The 20,123-nt window shown below is 44.8% G+C and overlaps 1 protein-coding gene across 3 annotated transcripts; it reads right to left on the bottom strand.

Moving 5' to 3' along the window:
* Nucleotides 1-8,213: 8,213 nt before the first annotated feature.
* On the bottom strand, nucleotides 8,214-19,684 carry MFSD6L (major facilitator superfamily domain containing 6 like). 3 transcript variants are annotated; one of them, XM_038372339.2, is made up of 3 exons: nucleotides 19,454-19,684; nucleotides 16,188-16,242; nucleotides 8,214-14,410 (listed from the first exon to the last, which is right to left on the bottom strand). In XM_038372339.2, exon 3 carries the CDS (start codon nucleotides 14,378-14,380, stop codon nucleotides 12,419-12,421), a length of 1,962 nt encoding a protein of 653 aa, XP_038228267.1. In that variant the 5' UTR covers nucleotides 14,381-14,410; nucleotides 16,188-16,242; nucleotides 19,454-19,684; the 3' UTR covers nucleotides 8,214-12,418. The 3 variants fall into 3 exon arrangements, with proteins under 3 accessions (XP_038228267.1, XP_038228264.1, XP_043353245.1); XM_038372336.2 differs by lacking the exons at nucleotides 16,188-16,242; nucleotides 19,454-19,684 and adding an exon at nucleotides 19,349-19,431; XM_043497310.1 differs by lacking the exon at nucleotides 19,454-19,684 and having other exon boundaries at nucleotides 16,188-16,517.
* Nucleotides 19,685-20,123: the final 439 nt, after the last annotated feature.

Raw genomic sequence — 20,123 nt, 5'->3', positions numbered from 1 at the left:
AACAGCAGCTGCATGGAAAGACAGCACAACTCTAGCCAGATTCTTCTTTTGCATTAAACTGGAGGCCCTTCACAGTCCTATAAGTGGCCATTTTGCCATTCATCTGCTTTTAAGTTCTCTTCTTAGAGCACCAACACGAGAACTCTGGTTATGCTTTAACACGAAAGAAAGAAGACCCTAGTGTGTGGGTCTCCTGTGGCACATGCATCTGAACTGAAAACAAAATGGCAGCTGCCTCCTGAAGACAATGGATTCCTAGAAATGTAAAGGAGTGTTACACAGAAAATAAAGTAGCAACAGGTACATACCCCACTGCTTGGACCTCAGCCTCTCTATCTGGATGCCCTGTTGCTTCAAGCTACTACACATGTGAGTTAAGAAACTTCAATGAGAGTCCCTGAGGACTTCAGTTCTCCACTTCTCATCATACACAAGGATAATCATCCTGGCTAGAGTTAGTGTGATGAACACAGGAGAGATTTGTATTATATTTTATAAATATTATGTGTATTTCTGCCTCTATGATTACTATTGTGCTGTCTGGTGCATGCGGGCAAAGAGTTAATTCAATTGTGGGTTGTTTTACACCTCTTCAGAGAAGTGAGAGAAAAACAAATATTCTAGAACATTACAGCGTAACACTACTGGATTTTGTAAAATTCAGAATGATAACAAAACATGAACCCCAAAACAGAGAGAAAACAAGCTGCTTCCTAAGGCAGAGCTTAATTGATTTAAGCTAACTCTTTCCAGACTGATGCTGCTCACACACTTTGATACAGAACCCCCTGGCCTGCAAGAAGGATCAGGAAACTTCCCCACTCTTAAAGTGATAGCTTGCAATCCAGGACTGCAGATAGTGATTCTCTCTCAATTGCAGGTCTTAACAGACAAATCCACTGCTGGAAGGCTGCCTCTGATCCCCTTGGAGAGATGCATGAATCAGATTGACCAGGTTCAGGGGTCCCAGGACAGGCAAAGGAACGTTGATATGGATCAAAAGACGGCGTTGTAACTCAGTGGGTGAGACGCTGACCGAGAATCACACTGAGTCCACTGCAGCAGCTGCAGGGGCACAATCTGCCTTGCCCAGCTCCAGTGCTGTGGGATGCCTAGGACAAGTGGACCTACTGAAACTGGAAAAGGTTCAGGTTTAGGTAAAGTAACGGGTGTATAGGCTTTTTTTTGTTTTAACCCTTTCATTCCTATGACTAAATAAATACTTTATTTTGAAGAGACTGCATTTTCATACTGCAGAAAGGAAGTCTATAACAGGGCCCAAAACCCAGAGGACACAGCACTGGTGAATATGGGTGCTGTGACTTAGGGACTCAGCCTAAAGGTGGGATGAATCAGGGAATTCGACCCTGAAAGAAATACAGGTGTAGGTCCTAGTCAGTTGGAAGGGTGCCCATGGAGAGAGGGAATGAGAGTTCAGTGGTAAAACTTACGCTGGAACCATAACAACTGGTCAAAAATTTTCCAGCAAAACTGTTTTTCTGTGGAAAAAGGGGCTTTCTACAAAATTAGTTTTTTGGTAATAAGCATTGGCTTTTTGGAAAATTCTGTTTGTTTTTTTTTGGAAAACTGAACACCTGATAACCAGAAAAATGGTGTTTTTTTGGCCCAAACCCAAAATATTTTTACTCCAAAATCCTATGGGAGTTGTAGTTCAGTTGCCTCATTCCCCCATTCTCTATAGGCTGGACTCCCAAGCTGGACTCCATGTTCCATGATGCATGCCAGCCGTATGATGGAATGATGCACTACCTCCCCTCACCAAGAGGGAAACCCATGGTGTATCATGAGAAATGCAGGCCAAGCGGGGAGCCCAGTATAAGGAGGAGAATCGGAACATGAGGTACCCACACTACAATTCCGATGAGGCATCACAGCAGAATTTCAGAATCAAGACTGGTGTTTGATTTTTTGCCCAAAATTTTTTTCTACAAGGGGAAAAAAAACATTTTTCAACCAGCTCTAATTCTGGTAGAGCTGTGTCCCTACACTTTCAGAGAGCAATGAGAAAGACCAATTTCCTATGTAGACTAATAGAGGCAGCCTGACACATATTTACAATTTAACTCTTTGTTTTTAGACAACAAAATGAAAGCTTGCACCTTGCATTGCCATAGTTAGGCTGGACGTTTTCTTGCAGAGGAATGGTTAGGAGTTAATTGTCATACAGGAAAGAGTTGATTAGAAATATGGATGTGACAGTCTGCACTCTTATGTTCACCCCTTTTGCAGGATTATAATAAATTGTGTACAAAGTATGCCTTGTGAGGTATAATTTGAAAACTCATAATTTGCTGATTATTATTGTCCTGGTAAAATATGTTGCATGTAAAGTTATAAGATTCCTCTCTATGGTATTACTAAGACATGTTTCTAGTCTGGGAGAGCAGCCACAAACCAGTTTCCCAGAAACAAAAGTCTAGCTAATGCTTCAGCCAGGGGTCAACAAAATCAAATGGACCATCACCCAATTAAGTGGCCATTCTTTGTCAGGAAAGACGATATGGGCAAAAATCTACATCTTGACAAAGAAACAGCTGGGGGTTCCAATTCACACAGACTTGCTGCCTCCTGAACCTTAGATGGAGATGATTCTCAAACTATAAGAAGGGAGAGCAGACAATCCAAATTCTCTCTCCCTTTCTCTTTACCCACTGCATCAGTAACACTTGAAGAACAAAGGAAGCAGTACTGGACTGGGGGAGGGATTCTGAATGAAAGAAATTCAGCCAGTAAGACTGCTGAAACATGTGGTAAGAGAGATCTTTGCTTTGAATTCACTTCACTTGTTAAATTAGGTATTAGTTACACTTTATTTTTATTTTCTTGTAACTAATTCTGACTTTTATGCCTCATTACTTGTAGTCACTTAAAATCTATCTTTTGTAGTTAATAAATTAGCTTTATTGTTTTATCTAAACCAGTTTGTTTGGATTGAAGCGTTTGGGAAACTTCATTTGGGATAAGAGGATTTCTGCACATCACTTTCTATTAATAAAATGACAGACTTTATATGAGCTTGCATTGTCCAGGAGAGAGCCGGGCAGTATAAGATGTACATTTCTGGGGGAAGTCTGGGACTGGGAATTTACTGGTGTTGCTCTGCAGTGTAATTCATGAGTGACTAACCACAGCACTCATACACCATAACTGGGAGTTACTTACATGCTGTGTGAAAGCAAAGCAGTGTAAAAGGCACCCCAGGGTGGAGAACTGAGGGGGAAAGCCGTTCATTGGTCCAGCTCATACCCTAGGTCAGCGGTCGGCAACCTTTCAGAAGTGGTATGCTGAGTCTTCATTTATTCACTTTAATTTAAGGTTTTGCATGCCAGTAATACATGTTAACATTTTTTAGGAGTCTCTCTCTCTCTATATATATATATTATATAACTAAACTATTGTATGTAAAGTAAACAAGGTTTTCAAAATGTTTAAGAAGCTTCATTTAAAAATTAAATTAAAATGCTGATCTTATGCCGCCGGCCTGCTCAGCCTGCTGCTAGCCTGGGCTTACATTCACCTAGGCCAGCAGCAGGCTGAGCCCGGCCTGCGGCCAGGACCCCAGCTGGCAAGGGATCGGCAGCCAGAACCCCAGACCAGCAGCAGGCTGAGTGGAGCTGGTGGCTGGGACCCCAGACTGGCAGTGGGCTGAATGGCTCAGCCCGCTGCGGGTCTGGGGTTCCGTCTGCCGGCCCCACTCAGCCTGCTGCCAGTCTGGGGTTCAGCATTTTAATTTAATTTTTAAAGGCTGAGGTGTGTGTGTGAGGGGGGTGCAGGGGTCAGGGCAGAGGGCTGGAAGTGTGGGCTAGGTTTGTGCAGGTGCTTGCAGCCCCCTGCCCAGAGCAGCTCACGGCAGGGGGCTGGAGGGGATATGCCCTGATTCCACCCCTCTTCCCCAAGGCCCCATCCCCACCTCATCTCTGCCTCCTCCCCAGAGCAGCGAGCGCGCTACAGCTCCGCTTCTCCTCCTCCCTCGCAAGGGCCATTAGTTGATTGGCGGCAGCGAGGGAGAGGAGAAGGGGCAGGAACCCAGCATGCTGGGGGAAAGAGGCGGGGGAGAGGGGACCTTGCCTGTCCTGCAGCATCAGCTGGCAGGACCAAGCTTCTTCACCCTGCCCCCGTGGGGGAGGGAGAGGGGGGCACGTGAAGAAGAGCAGGCCTGGGCAGACAGGATTTTTAATGGCACACTACTGCCTGTCAGGGTCCCGGCCGCCGGCCCTGCTCAGCCCACTGCCAGCCTCGGTTCGGCAGTGGGCTGAGCAGGGCCGGCAGCTGGGACCAGGCAAGCAGCAGCATGTCATTAAAAATCGGCACACGTGCCATCTTTGGCACACGTGCCATAGGTTGCTGCCCCCTGCCCTAGGTAATGCCACACTGGAAAAGATTTTTTTTTTTTAATGCTAACTTAGAGTTTAGGAAAGACCCAACATTCTGTTTGGACAAGGGTGGACAAAGTAAAGCTAAACCCAAAAGATGTATTTAAAATGAAGGCATTTTATTATTAAAAACAGGAGACAAGGGAATTCTGCTTTTATGTCCCAGCCAAATTCAACAAGGGAGGCTCTTGTAATCAAATGCTGGTGTTAACATTTACAATGCACCTCAAAGGCAGGTGTGGGTATGGGGAGTATCAATAGGTAAGCTGGTGTTCTGGGAACCATTCCTTCCCAGAGGCGCATGACCCTCAGTACAGGAAACAGATGTGCAGAAAGAAGATGTATTAGCATTTTATAAATATTCTCCAATTTAAGAGTGAGGGAAAGATGATCTGGTACTGGACTGGACCTCACAAGACGTGGGTTTAATTGCTTCACTTCCCCTCTGTAAAACACAGAGAATACTGACCTAGCTCTCAAGAAGCTAATTGTGAAGCTAAATCCATTAGTGTTTGAGAGGACTAAAAGCTTGAGCGAATAAATCGGTAGATGCAGACAAGAAAACATCCATTACAGCTAAATTTCAGGCATTTAGTATCACTCTTTTATTCCAAGAAATACTTTTGTTTAGTTGAATGTAAACTGAATTGTAATGGATTGTTTCATCTGGAGAAACCATTGGATGGAGGCTCTTGAGGAAAGAGACCGCCATTCTCTTAAGGGAGGCAGAGAAAGATGAACACAACAACAGCAAATGTGCAGGTGAAGGGGAAAGAAGGCAGTGTGGTCTCTCCTCTAAAGCAGTGCTGCAGATACTGCTGAGGCACAAGAGGTTGAAACGATCTGTCCTATAGGTACAAGGCCCCATCATAGCAATAGATTCAGTGATCCCAATCCAGATGCAGTGTTACCAAGTTAGGACCAATATTTTCAAACCCAAGTGCCTCAAAGTCATGTACCTAAATACATATTTAGACACTTATCTAAGTGTCTACATTCTCAGAGATCTGCATGCCCATCCGTGCCAATAGGAGCTGCAGGGGCTTGAGACCTCCCAGTTAGGTGCCTACATTTGAAAACACTGACCACAGTTGCCATTGGCTGCAGTGAGATTTTGAAGGTGAGAGCTGTCATGGGCTGGGATTTTAAAAAGCATCTTAAATGACTCAGGTGTACTATTCCTGTTAACTTTCACTTGACAGTGAAAGTCAGGTAGGTGCTTTTGATAATCCCACCCAGGAGCCATACAGCTCAGTATGGGATGGAGTGGTGCCCAGTGCCAGCACAGCACTGACCTTCTGCTCAGCTGGAAAGATGGATTTTTTAATTAATTTTAAACACTACTGTGGTTGACTCCAAAATACCTTGAGTGAACTTCACCCACAGAGAAAACACAACCCTACGGCTGCAATGATAACCATTAGAAGTCATGAGGTGATCACAGGTTCCAAGGGCACAAGTCATGGAAGTAAACCAGAAATACCAAGTCACCCATAACTAAGAGCAAAGAGAAACAGCCTAGTCTTGAGTCAGTCGAGGATTTTAAAACACCACAACATTTCTGATTAGTTAAAAGGTATTTATTCTGCTTGTAAACTCAGTGCAAAAATATACAGATGACAAATGAAATGTTTATGAAAGGCAGAGGATTCTGGAAATGTTGATTTCAAATTGAAAGACAGCAGCAGAACCCAGCATGGATGACCTGTGATTATTCACAGCAGTGAATACCTTTTCCCTCCCTCTTAATAATCAATTATTTGCAAATACAGTACCATCATCTGCATTGTATTAATGCAGTAATTTAGGGCATTAAGGAATGCAATATCTGGCACTTGACGAGATTGTGTTTTTTGGAAAATATATAACCACAGTATTTTCATGAGCTGTTCAGCCCCAGGAATATCTTGGGCTTCCTAGTTCATGTACTAAAAGTTTTTAGGAGTTGTACTGTACTTTTCAACTTTTGGTCAAATCACTTATTGTTAATGATGCAAACAAAATCTCTGTAGAGGCAGGAAATGGCTGTTTCCTGTACAAGTACAAACACCTGTTGGTTTATTTATACTTCAATTTGTTTTTAAAATCAAGCTGCTTATTATTGTACCTCAATTAGACATGTAAAATGTAAAAGAATCCCAGCATCTGACTGTGACTCAACTCATTAAATGAAGAGCATCTGCCATAAAACCCATTTGTGAGCTCTCAATGAGAATCACCTCAGATTTGTTTTCACTGCTCTGCATTGCAGGGGAAAAAAAAAAAAAAAAAAAAGTGTAAACTGTTTGATCAACAGAAGAAATGAATATTTACAGGGATATTCTCATCTTCAGGAATGTAAATCACTATTGGCCAAAATGAGAATGTTTTAGATATTTATACTGTGCTACCAAAAATACAGGATTTAATCTAAAACAGTTAAAGAATCACATGGCTGAGTTTATGATCCAATTAAAGCATGAAGGTCAGTTTGCTCCACAGTACATGCTGTCATCATCAAATCAAATCACTTTGCAAAACGGATGGCAAAAGTAATTTCAAATGAAAAAGTTACATTCAGATGTGTTGATGTTCCACATGGCAAGATTGGAAGTCGAGTAGCAAGCAGGCCAGCACATTTATGTTCCAGTCAGCATGCCCTGTGCAAATCAATTCTCAAGTATAAATGTGCAAGTCTGACTACATGCACAGTCTTCTTAAGTCCTAGAATTCAAGGCTAAAAGTCTTTATTGGACCCTGTTCTAAAAGGATTTTTAGATTAGGCTGCGTAAGAACAGATTTACTAAAAGCAACATTTCCAGTATAACTGAATAATATGTCTTAAAAGCCCAACTATTTCTCTGTACATAGTTATTTCTATAAAAAGCCAAAAGGTGCATGTACATCAATATCCAGTAGAAAGGGTACATATATTAAAAGCTTAATATTAAAGTGCATTGCCCAATTCAAGAAAACAGTAACACAGTCTCTATGGCATCGGAGATATACTGACAAAAGCCAAAAAGATTAAACTGCAGGTGGGAAAACATTAAGACATATATGGTGATTTAGAGCTCTTTAAAAGAATTATTTGAGCAGACAATAAGAAATTTTAATATAGCGCCAAGGCACACACAACAAAATACACAAGAATCAAAGCTTTCAAAAATGCTTCCATGATGAAGCAAGGGCTATGTACTGTCAATTAACCACCACATTGTTAAACTTCTGCCTATCCTCATATTCAAATATATCACTGGGCAACACAAGGCAGTGATGGTTACCTGCAAAAATCTAGGTTCCACATCCAGGTTTTACCAGCTCTGTTCAGTCTGGTGAACCTGAAATCCTATTCTTGTGGAAGAACTATAAAATAAATGTTTGGCTCCTGATTACTTGACAAGTCATGTGATAATTCAGCTGTTTTCTATTGCTTAACTCCATAGGGATCAACAGTAGGGAACTCTGGAATCGTTAATAATTAGATTATGCAAACAGCAACATGATTGACTCAGAGGTCAATTACAAGATGTTTTTGAATTCATTCTATGTTTAGTCAAACCACATACACAAAGTTCTGTTACTTGGCTGGCTGGATCACAGGACTATACTTTTTCACTAGCCATCTAACATTATCTCCCCGTTAGACTGCTAGCCCAAACAGAAGGGAGTAGTTTTAAATACTAGAGTGATCGTCACTATAGAAACCCTAGAAGAAGGAAGAAAGCAAACTGTTATACTAGAAATCCATAGCCATAGCAGAAAAATTTCTAAATATTACAAATGAAGATATTAAGATTAAATTTGTAAAGGTGCCTCAATCTAGCCTCTATTTTTGGGTCACAAACTACTAGCATTTTAGGCATTTCTTTACCTAATTTGTATGCATCATTAACTTTGGGCACAATAACAGTATTTGTATTACAGTAGTGCCCAGAGTTCCCAATGAGGATTGAGGCCAGTTAAGCTATGCAATGTATACACACATAGGAAGACTTAGTCCCTGCCCCTGAACAAGTAGAAACTGGGTCTTTAAAAATGTGTCTATTTGAATGAATGTAGCAATATATACTGTATGCTGACTTCATGTTTAATAAGCTTCAAGAATTCTCAAGGTAAATATTGATATCCATCTCAGTCAATATTTATCTCTTGGGTTAGTTCGCTATATGTTCACCTTACCAAGAGTCAATACCTGCTTAATATCTCATAAAATGTGTACAAGATATCTTCAATTATAAAAAGTCTACAGAAAGTACCATCTGGAGAATTTGCAACATCAGCAATTCAATATCGAGTTCCAATCTTATTTCACTCTTCCAAGTGCTTAAATCTGATTTGGAGCACACCATTCACACAGCCCTCAGAACAGTATATATTTCAGAGACAGGCAAAAAGAACGAGCAGCATTTTTACTGGTAAAGTAATATGGAAAGTCTTAGTGCTGAAAGGCAGCATATTCCATGATAAAAGAGGGCAGATTCAGGAGAGCCCAGATTTTAAGTTTTGGAACATGCAAATATTCCTATTTGTAATAGAACATTACTGAAAATATCTGACATTCTTGTGAAGTTACAGCTAACTGGAGCCACCCTAAGGAAATGGACTAGAAGAGATTTATTTGTTACAAGCAGAGCTGGGGAAAGCGTTCATTGCAAAACCTGAAATCCTTTCTAGAAACTCACCTGGCTTTATATTTCATTATAAACTCAAGTGAAAAAAGCTTTGTGGAAAGGTTTCCTGAGTTCATTGAATCATTTTGGAGCACCAGGACAACTCTTACAATTCTGAATCAAAAGCATGAAAAATTTACAATTTCACCTGAGTTTTGCTTTGAGATTGTAGTTCTGTTGGAACCTGAAATTTTAAGGAAATCTCAGAATTTGAACCACACATGAATAGAAACTAAAGGAAAAGTTTCAGCGTCACACTGTGAAATGAAGCCACCCTGCTGCACACAGCTCTGGTTACAAGGTTTGTATAGGACACAGATGTAAAAAGCTAGAACTTAGATTGTTGAAGAAGGTAATTTTCTTAGGTTTCAGTGATAAAAATCAAAATATAAGATGATGCAACCAGTTATTCAAATTCTGGCGATTTGAATCAGAGTTGTGTAGTGTTCTGCAGAGTTTAAAGATTAGTTATGGTCAGCAAAGTGACTATGTTGACACTTTCTTATACAACCAATCTGCTGATTTTAGTGACTGAGGCCTTGCCTACTAAAATCAATCTAATCTGCTTTTAAAACCTCAAAAAACAGGGATTCCATAATCTCCCTTGGAAGACTATTCCAGTGCTTAACTATGCTTATAGTTAGAATTTGTTTCTTAATATCTAACCTAAATCTCCCTTACTGCAGATTAGGCTCATTACTTCCTGACCTACCTTCAGTTGCCATGGAGAACAATTGTTCACCATCCTCTTTTAACAACCTTTTACATATTTGAAGACTTATCAGGTCCCCCCAGCAACCGTCCCCAAGTCTTCTTTTCTCAAGACTAAAAACACATCCAGTTTTTTTAGCCTTTCCCCATACGTCAGGTTTTCTAAATCTTTTATCATTTTTGTTGCTCTCCTCTGGACTCTCTCTAATTTGTCCACATCTTTCTTAAAGTGTGGTGCCCTGAACTGGACATAGTACTGGACTTGGCCTCTCCAGTGCCAAGTAGAGCATGACAGTTAGCTCCCATATCTTACATACGACATTCCTGTTAATAACAATAAATGACAGTGCAACAGAAAAATATCCATGCAGGAATTTCATTAATAATTTTGGGCTTTAGTAGGTGATCTAAGTACATGTTGTTGATGTGGGTGTATTTCTAAATCCACCAAGCGTAGCCATTCATCACTTATTTTACGAGACCGAATACCTACTCTACACAATGGCAGTTTAGTTGATATGGGGTGGTTGTTTTAGTCCTAATAGTATTAAAAGCCTTGACAAGGTTCATAGTTGTTCAAAGAATGCCAGGGATATGACAGAAGTCAACTAAAGCAAATGAAATTACAGCTAAAAAAAAAAACACACACAACTAAAAAGGTGTTAAATGAATGTCAAGGACAATTTAATTTTGTCCCTTGCTTTGCTGGGTAGAAGGGCCTGGGGATGCTGTCGAACCAGCAAGTTGAGCCTCTGAAGGGCAGGAAAATCGCCTATTATTCTGCACACTGCCTCTCACTGTTCATTGCTGTGGCTGGGAGTACTGCAGAGATAGCCACAGCCTCAAGCAGAGAAAGGGACGGGAAGCGTCTACACAAAGGTGTTGCACAGATTTAAGTAGAAACAGACATAGTTAATGTCTGTTGTAGACGAGCCCCGAGTCAGTTTCACTTCCAGATTTTTTGTGCTATAAAATCTAGAGTTTCAACCACCGAAGGGGATTGTTTCTGATTTAAAACAAAACAACCCTGTTTTCACTGGACTTTAAAAAATGTATATTTCCATTGGTCTGAGGTTTTATAAAAGCCTGTTTTTACTAAATTTTGGGCCAAATTTAAGTTCTACTTATCTAAACATCCCCATGTATCAGAGTGTCTAACAGATGCTGTCCCTTTAAATACTGTACTTGCAATTTCTTTATTTTACTTACGGCTGCTGTCAGATACTTATTTTTTAAAAGTTAAAAGGTAATTAGTGCTAAGTACTACTGACCACCACTTGCTGATGAGGTATCACGTGATAATAGGGCTGAGATGCAGATTATTTTGACACTAAAATTGTTCCCAGTTTGTTTGGTTTGAATTCCTATGAGATAGTAACATTTTTTTTCCTTCTGATGGACAAGATAGCGTAAGTTCTTGGCACTAAGACAATTCTCTATATAAAGCATTTCTAGTAGAGTATGCTGCAAGGCAAAGTGGATTTGTGCCAGCAAGATGAAGGCAGCTTGTTGGGCTGAAATGACCCGACATACAGATCAGTAGTTACTGATGTGTAACTAACAATAAAATACCACTCAATGGTATCCCCTTTCTTTGCTGGTCACTTCTGTACCACTTCCTACTGAATTAGGAAGGTGTTAGGTCAAACATTAATTAAGCCAAGTGCATACTATTTTATTTACAGCTCTTTTATGAGCCCTGCTTCTACTGCATGTTAAATATATCAAAATATTTAGTTTGCTTGCAGCTATCACTCTCATAGTTTGTAAAACTTTAAGCCTGAACTAGTAAACTATATCTAAACATCCACTAAGTATTAAACCTCATCCCTCTGCAAAGGAAGAATGTAAACTTTTGAAAGACAGACAATACTACTACTACACTGGCACTACACTCAACCTTAGCCTGAAGGGCAAAAAAAAAAAAAAAACTCATGGCCCATTTTTAGTGAAGTCTAATATGGACCTTTTGGTGAGGTCAGCCAAATCATTTTTATTTTGTAGGTGCCTATGAAGAAAACTATGCCGGAATTTGCATGCTTTTGAGATTATAATTGGACAAATCTCAGGGGTTCTTTAAAGTTACTCATTTACACCAGCACCTGAGAACTGCAGATATATTTCTGTCCAAAGGCACTGAATAATGTACTTTAAAAACACACGTTGCCCAAACTGACTCCAATCAAAGGGATGTAAAAAGTACCATGTTTAATTTGCACAAAATAAAGCAGGTAGCAGCTATCTTTTGAAAGATATAAAAGATGGGGCTCTATCCATCTCTATCCTTAATATGGAGATGCAGTCTGCACAGAGCCCAGGGAGAGGAAGGATAGCACTGTGGTTACAGCAGTGTCCTGGGACTTAGGAGATCTGTTTATTTTAGCAAATGCATATCTCAAAAGGTCTTCCACTTGGATTTGGGAAACAATGATTAAGTTAAAAAATGCTACAAATATTTACTATAAATTAATCTTAAGAAAATAAAAGATTTATAAAACATGGTTTTTATACATGGCTTTCCAAGCAAATATGTACACTGTATATTCCACCACTTAAGAATTATTAGTCATTCCTGGGCATTTCTTTCCCTCTTGCTTAATAATTTCACCTTTACACTCTGAATTTGTTCTACTGCAGATTAGCTGATCAAATGTGATGAGGTTACCAATTACTATTGAAGTTCTCATTTTTCATAGCTTTCACTAGCCAGTCCCTTTCCTTCTCCTCGTCTGAGTCACTCTCATCACTAGGATCTGCCGCCAGGAGACGAGAATAATTAATTTTTTTCTGCCGAGGCAACTTAGACTGGACAATCAGGAACAAGATTAACCACAGTGCCAAACTTATAGAGCATGCCCTGTACAGAACTGCCAAGCCAAAGTTGCTCACAACAAATCCCCCTGCAAAGCTTCCCAAGGTAGCTCCACAACCATATGAGAGGCCCTGGAGGACAATGTGCAGAGTTCTCTCTGTCCCAGGACTGGCTACATCGTCAACCGACATATTAACTGCCCACCATAAGGCACCATTGCTGAAGGCACACAACATCTGAATAGGCAGTACTGACCATGCATTCCACAGGAATGAATAGTACAGAAGCTGTGCTGAAAGGCAGCTTAAACTCAGTGCAACAGTACCACTACTTGAGAGAGCCCTTAGTAACTTGCTTTTGAAGACATAAAGCAGAATTTCAGCAATCAGTCCAATAGCCACCGAGAGACCCATGTATAATTCACTACTGCCTCGGTCCTGCATTTGCCAGAAGAGAAAATTCTGCACAGTAGATCCAATGACTCCTGTAAGGAAGACGGTGACAGCAGAGAGAATCGTTCGGCCATCACTTCCAATGAGGTTCAGAGCTTTGACAGTTTTGTTCACATGCTCTGTTTTCTTGGAAACGTGGATAGGAAGAAAGACACTGATGAGCAACGCGAGTGTGATCAGTACAGCATAGCCATAGAAGTGCACAGTGAGACGAGAGATTTTAGCACTGAGGAAGCAGTTCAACTGATCCACAAATATGGTGATACTGCAGGCTCCTCCAGATGCACCCAAATAATTCCAAACCCAAAGCTTCCCATATCTGTCAGTTGCGTCAACAAAGTCAAGATATTCATAAAGACTGTCATCAACCATCCATTCAAGAGGTGCAGCCAACAGCTCCCAAAACACAACAGCACCTAGCACCATGAGAAAAATCTGGTGCTCACGGTCAAGAAAGTTAATATCTTGTAGGAGCTCAAAGTTGACATCCCGAACTTTCTCCGAGTGACTTGACAGATTCTCAAAAACGTAAGAAGCTCGACCAGCAGGGTGAGGGTTGGTTTGAAATAAAGAAAATTCAGTACTTCCACCAATAGAAAGATTTTTCTCAGGACTACCATTCACATTCAGCAGCCCAACCTCTGGAGTTTTGGTTTCCTTCTCAAGCCTATGGATTTGCGTTTCATTTGAAGCGAGTGTCTCAAGTTCTTGTATCATCTGGTTAATTGCATTCATAGAAGCTATCTTGCCAGAAGGCCTATTATGGTAATGGTCTGCAATTGTACCCACTTCACTAGTTCTTTCACTATTCTTCTTTTGTGCATCCATAAAGGTAAACAATTCTTGGAAAGCTGAACTTGTTAGCGATGGCTTTCCACTCGTCACCAAAACACTTATAGCTGTTCTTAGTGTTTCTGCAGATACCATTTCTTTATTGGTAACAGTATTGGGATTTACAGCACTCAGATTGTTCAGACTCACGTCAGGAACCTCTATTGCATTCAATAAGCTACTTGATTGCTGGCTTATATTACAATATTTGTACATGACATCCTTGCTCAAGGGTGGGACAAGTGTAAGCAGCAAACCAGTTCCCACTGAACACAGCAATGATCCAGTAATGAGAACTTTCCTTTTACTGTGGCTCTTTGCAAAGTAGAAGCATAGTGGAGCCCAGAGAGATGATATCAAGTGCTTAATTCCTATGATAATACCTACTAAAGGGGCTGTCAACCCCAGCTGCCGGAAGTAAAGAGTTAAAAATGGAATCACACAGGCATTTCCTGCACTGTAAAGAAAATGGAAGAGGCTGGCAACAGCCAGCGCTTTGCTAACATCCCACTGTTTATTTGTACTCATGGCTTCAGTTGCATGCTTTTCGAACGGGACCTGAAAATGAAGACACAAAAACAAACCCTTTGAGTATTTCATAAATAATAAAAGTTAGAAGAGAAACAGGCTTTTTAGAAAGTGTCAAATATTTCACTACTTATAAGCCTGGCAGTTAAAATGCCAAGCTCTGAAATGTTTAAACTGAAAAGTTTAAAAATGAAGTGAGCTCACAAAAAGAGATTTGACTCATAGGACTTTAAGGTCAGAAGAGACCGTTGTGATAATCTAGCTCTAGTTTGACCTCCTGCACATTGCAGGCCACAGAATCTCCCCACTCCCCCATGCAATAGATTCATAGCCTCTGGCTGAGTTACTTAAGTCCTCAAATCGTAGTTTAAAGACTTCAGGTTACAGACACTAGAGATATTAGTCCAAATGAAAAGGCTGAACATAAGAACAGCCATACTGGATCCATCTAGCCCGGTATTCTGTCTTCCAACAGTGGCCAATGCCAGGAGCTTCAGAGGTGAACAAATAAAACAGGCAACCATCGAGTGATCCATCCCCTTGTCCATTCCCCGCTTCTGGGGGTCAGAGGCTAGGGAAACCCAGAGCATGGGGCTGTATCCCTGACCATCTTATCCAATAGTTGGGCCCCATCAAATCCACGACTGTGAAAAGTGAGTCACGGACCATGAAATCAAATCTACTCCATAAAATCTAGCTAATGGAAGGGAGGGGCAGGGCTGGGGGCACCCCAGCCAGGGACTCCTACCAGGATCTAGCTGCTAGTCTCAGCAAGGCTGCGGAGGGACGGGATTTCCTCTTCCCCTACACAGCCGCTCTCGGGGGGAGATCATACCCAGCTCTGGGGACCTCCCCCAGCTGCAGAAAGCTCCATGGTGCCTGCCTTCCGAGCCCAGCTCTGAAGGAAATGCACAAGTGAGGGTGGCAATCCAGTGACCTCCCCTACAACAGCTTTGCGACCTCCTATGGCCCCCTTTTGTGTCAGGACCCCCATGGTTACAACACAGTGGAATTTCAGATGTAAACATCTGAAACTATGGAATTTACTAATTTTAAAATCCTAGGACTATGAAATTGACCAAAATGGACCTTGAATTTGGTAAGGCCCTAATAGCCACTGATGGACCTGTCCTCCATGAACTTATCCAATTCTTTTTTGAACCCCATTGTAGTTTTGGCCTTCACAACCTTCCCTGGCAATGAGTTTCACTGGTTGACTGTGCGTTTCTAACAAAACAGCACGAAGTTCAGGTACTGTCCCCATTCCTCAGTTTATTGTAATAGAGCTAAAAGACACTTAAGAAATGCTATCACCATATCTAGTATTTGTGATCTAGCCAGTTTTGCAGCTACATTTTTGAAAAACTCCACTAACTGTACTTTGTTCTACATTGAGGAGGAAAATCATCTCAAATTCATTGTATTTTGTGCCAGAAGCACTTTTCAAACTGTTTATAGATTTATGATACCTGGCGCGCCATGTAAACTCTGAAATTTCCTTTAACAAATCCTCACCGTACACACTCTTGAATTTTCCTAAAAAAGGAGACGACATATTTCTGTCGCTCTGCTGGGGATTAGATGCATCTGGAAATGTTTTAAATTCTCCACACCCAGCAGGGCAGAATGATACTGTAGAAGGAGGTATACTTAAATTTCAGAGTACAGAGAATTATTAACATAGTATTTACTATTTGTTTAACAGTGGCAGCATGAAGGTTTCCAAGACAAAATGGTAAACGAATGGCACAAAGTACTCCCCTATGTACTGGTAAGTGATAAGAATGCATGTGAGTAAGCAACTTACACAATATTTCTATGGTGCTGGCATCAGGAAGCAGTGTGAATCTGGTCACACATCACTGTGAATCAGAAATAATTCCATTAATCAAAGAGTTATACAGTTGCGTGCAAAAGAGAGACCAGACTCAGGGCCAGACGTACTCCAAGACTATTGCTGCTGGATACTGGGAACACAAGACCCTAATCGGTTTCCTGTTCTAAGGAGAATTATACAGGGATATGGCACACAGATAAGCAGGGCTCCGTAAGGAGGCTGGGGGAATCATAGAATCATAGAATATCAGGGTTGGAAGGGACCTCAGGAGGTCATCTAGTCCAACCCCCTGCTCAAAGCAGGACCAATCCCGAACTAAATCATTCCAGCCAGAGCTTTGTCAAGCCTGACCTTAAAAACTTCTAAGAAAGAGATTCCACCACCTTCCTAGGTAATGCATTCCAGTGTTTCACTACCCTCCTAGTGAAAAAGTTTTTCCTAATATCCAACCTAAACCTCCCGCACTGCAATTTGAGACCATTACTCCTTGTTCTGTCATCTGCTACCACTGAGAACAGTATAGATCCATCCTCTTTGGAACCCCCTTTCAGGCAGTTGAAAGCAGCTATCAAATCCCCCCTCATTCTTCTCTTCCGCAGACTAAACAATCCCAGTTCCCTCAGCCTCTCCTCACAAGTCATGTGTTCCAGTCCCCTAATCATTTTTGTTGCCCTCCACTGGACTCTTCCCAATTTTTCCACATCCTTCTTGTAGTGTGGGGCCCAAAACTGGACACAGTACTCCAGATGAGGTCTCACCAATGTCAGATAGAGGGGAACAATTACATCCCTTGATCTGCTGGCAAAGCCCCTACTTATACAGTCCAAAATGCCATTGGCCTTCTTGGCAACAAGAGCACACTGTTGACTCATATCCAGCTTCTCGTCCACTGTAACCCCTAGGTCCTGTTCTGCAGAACTGCTACCTAGCCATTCGGTCCCTAGTCTGTAGCGGTGCATGGGATTCTTCCATCCTAAGTGCAGGACTCTACACTTGTCCTTGTTGAACCTCAGATTTCTTTTGGCCCAATCCTCTAGTTTGTCTAGGTCCCTCTGTATCCTATCCCTATCCTCCAGCATATCTACCTCTCCTCCCAGTTTAGTGTCATCTGCAAACTTGCTGAGGGTGCAATCCACACCATCCTCCAGATCATTTATGAAGATATTGAACAAAACTGGCCCAAGGACCGACCCTTGGGGCACTCCACTTGATACTGGCTGCCAACTAGACATGGAGCCATTGATCACTACCTGTTGAGCCCGACAATCTAGCTAACTTTCTATCCACCTTATAGTCCATTCATCCAGCCCATACTTCTTTAACTTGCTGGCAAGAATACTGTGGGAGACCATGTCAAAATCTTTGCTAAAGTCAAGGAACAACACGTCCACTGCTTTCCCCTCATCCACAGAGCCAGTTATCTCATCATAGAAGGCAATTAAATTAGTCAGGCATGACTTGCCCTTGGTGAATCCACGCTGACTGTTCCTGATCACTTTCCTCTCCTCTAAGTGCTTCAGAATTGATTCCTTGAGGACCTGCTAGGTCATCTAGTCCAACACCCTGCTTAAAGCAGGGCCAATCCCCAATTTTTTCCCCCGATCCCTAAATGGCCCCCTCAAGGATTGAGCTCACAACCCTGGGTTTAGCAGGCCAATGCTCAAACCACCGAGCTATCCCTCCCTCCGGGGGGGGGGAGGGGGCGGCGGGCAGGGAAATCGGCAGCCACGTGCAGACTGACCCTCCCACCACGCCCCAGGTAGTCGCGGAGCATGGGTGGGAGTCCGGCTGGGTGGAGGCAGGAAGAGGCAAGATGGGCCCTGGCCTTTCGATCCCAACGCAGAGAGGGAGGCAGGGTAGCCCATCTCCATCCTGGGCTTCCCGTGGACCGGGGGGCTGGCATGGGGGTACCGAGGGGGACATGGGCATCCTCAGACGTCCTTCCCTCCTCAGTGGTCCCTCTTCTGCCCTCCCCGGGGCCCCCTCGTGGGCATCCATGGGCCACCTCAGGCCACACAAATCTTTGAACCACCGCCTTCCCCGGGCCGTGAGGCTCGCGGAGAGCACTAGGTACCTAGCTCCTGGGTGAGGGAAACGGTTCCAATCCCTCTGGGGCGCCGGCGCCCCCTCGCTGCTTCCAGCCTACGGGGTAGGCAGGAGAGCGACGGACGGCATGCGGAGTGGTGCCCGACTCCGCGTTACCTGGGGGGGGGGCAATCGCCCCAGAAGGCGCGTTGGGAAGCCGCTGTCATGGCCTCGCCCCGCTCCCAGGGATCCGGGGTTTCCCTCTGTTCCTGGCATGCCTGGGAGGCAGACGTGAGCCGTTTTTGTGTCCACCCCGTGTACGCCATCCCGGCCGCACACCCCATGTCAAGCTCCCCGTCCAGGGTCGGTCGCCCACGGCCCGGTCCCCGTCATTCCCCACGCGCCGAAGCGGCGTGGAGGACTGTCCCAGCGACCGGGGGCAGACCTCACGTCGGGCAGCATCCACGAGACGGCGGGCGGCTCGGGTATGCGCACAGAGGGGATGGCACGACGGTGGCAGCAGACCAGCACAGATGGAGGAGACCCCCTCCGCCGACCTCAGCCCCGGCCCCTCCCAGCTGCCTGGGAGAGGGGCACAGAGCAAGCGCGGAGGGGGCGCCCGGCCCTCCCCACGCCCAGAACCCCACCACCGGGGTCCAATCCTGCACGCGGGGAGACATCCCAGGCCTTGGTCATCAAGCTGTGACGCCGTCAGGGGACCCCGAGCCTCTCTGGAGCCGGATCTCTGGAGGTTTATAAGAGCAGGTTGAACAGACGCCATCAGGAACGATCCAGGGTCACCAGATCCGGCTCAGCATGGGGGGCTAGACGAGATGACCTCTCGAGGCCCCCTCCAGCCCCCCATTCCTGGCTGTAAGATGCTGAGCGATGGCGGCTCTTCCAGCCCCCCATGGGGCGGGGCGGGGCGGGGCAGGGGCACCACGGCTGCCCCCCACGTCCCTGCTCCGCAGAAACAAATACCCATCGTCAACCCGGCCACTGGGCCACCAGGGAGAGCCCTGCCAGCCAGCCGGGGCCACCAGGGGCCTACTCTGGGCTAGGAACAGGGGGCCCTGCCAGCCAGGTCCCACGGGAGAGGCGACTACCTGGGTGGTGGAAGGGGGCTCCCCCCACGGCTCCTCATCCCTGGGCGACCTCCCCTCCCGCCGGGCAGGTACCTGAAGACCAGCCCCCCGCCCCTGGCCTTGTACCTGGGGCTTGGCTCCTCACGCGCTGCGCCGCACGGGCTCACCCCGGCCACGCCCTGCGCACGCGTCACCTGCGCGGGCGTGGCCCCGCCTCCTGCACCTGCGGAGGGCGGGCGCGAGCGAGCGAGCTCGCGCCCCTCCCGACACCTACCCCGGGGGCCGGGCTCGGCTGCCGCCCGACCCCACGGACCACGCGCGCCGGCCTCGGCAGTGAGGGGGCTGCTGCTAGGAGACGGCCAGCGACGATCGAGCTGCACGGCTCCCGCGGGCTAGAGGGGCCGGCAGCGGGCGGGGCAGGGGGGAGCGCGGCGCCCCCTGCTGGAGGGGAGAGCGAACTGCAGCCCGGATCCGCTCCGACTCCTGCCCGCCCCCTCTTCCGCCCCACTTCCCCCCTCACGTCACCCCTTCCCCTCCCCGTCACATCGCCCATCCCCCTTCCCTTCCCCCGCAGGCCCTTCCCCCACAGGACCTTCCCCTCCCCGTCACATCGCCCATCCCCCTTCCCTTCCCCCGCAGGCCCTTCCCCCACGCACCACCCCTCCCCCTTCCCCCACAGGACCTTCCCCTCCCCGTCACATCGCCCATCCCCCTTCCCTTCCCCCGCAGGCCCTTCCCCCACAGGACCTTCCCCTCCCCGTCACATCGCCCATCCCCCTTCCCTTCCCCCGCAGGC

The sequence above is a fragment of the Dermochelys coriacea genome, chromosome 14 (assembly GCF_009764565.3).
Source record: "Dermochelys coriacea isolate rDerCor1 chromosome 14, rDerCor1.pri.v4, whole genome shotgun sequence".
NCBI lineage: Eukaryota > Metazoa > Chordata > Testudines > Dermochelyidae > Dermochelys > Dermochelys coriacea.
The sequence above is the reverse complement of the archived record's forward strand: the minus strand, read 5'-3'. Positions and strand labels throughout refer to the sequence as shown.

Coding starts and splice junctions, on each gene's coding strand:
- MFSD6L (XM_038372339.2), bottom strand. CDS start 14,380: ATGAGTACAAATAAACAGTGGGATGTTAGCAAAGCGCTGGCTGTTGCC.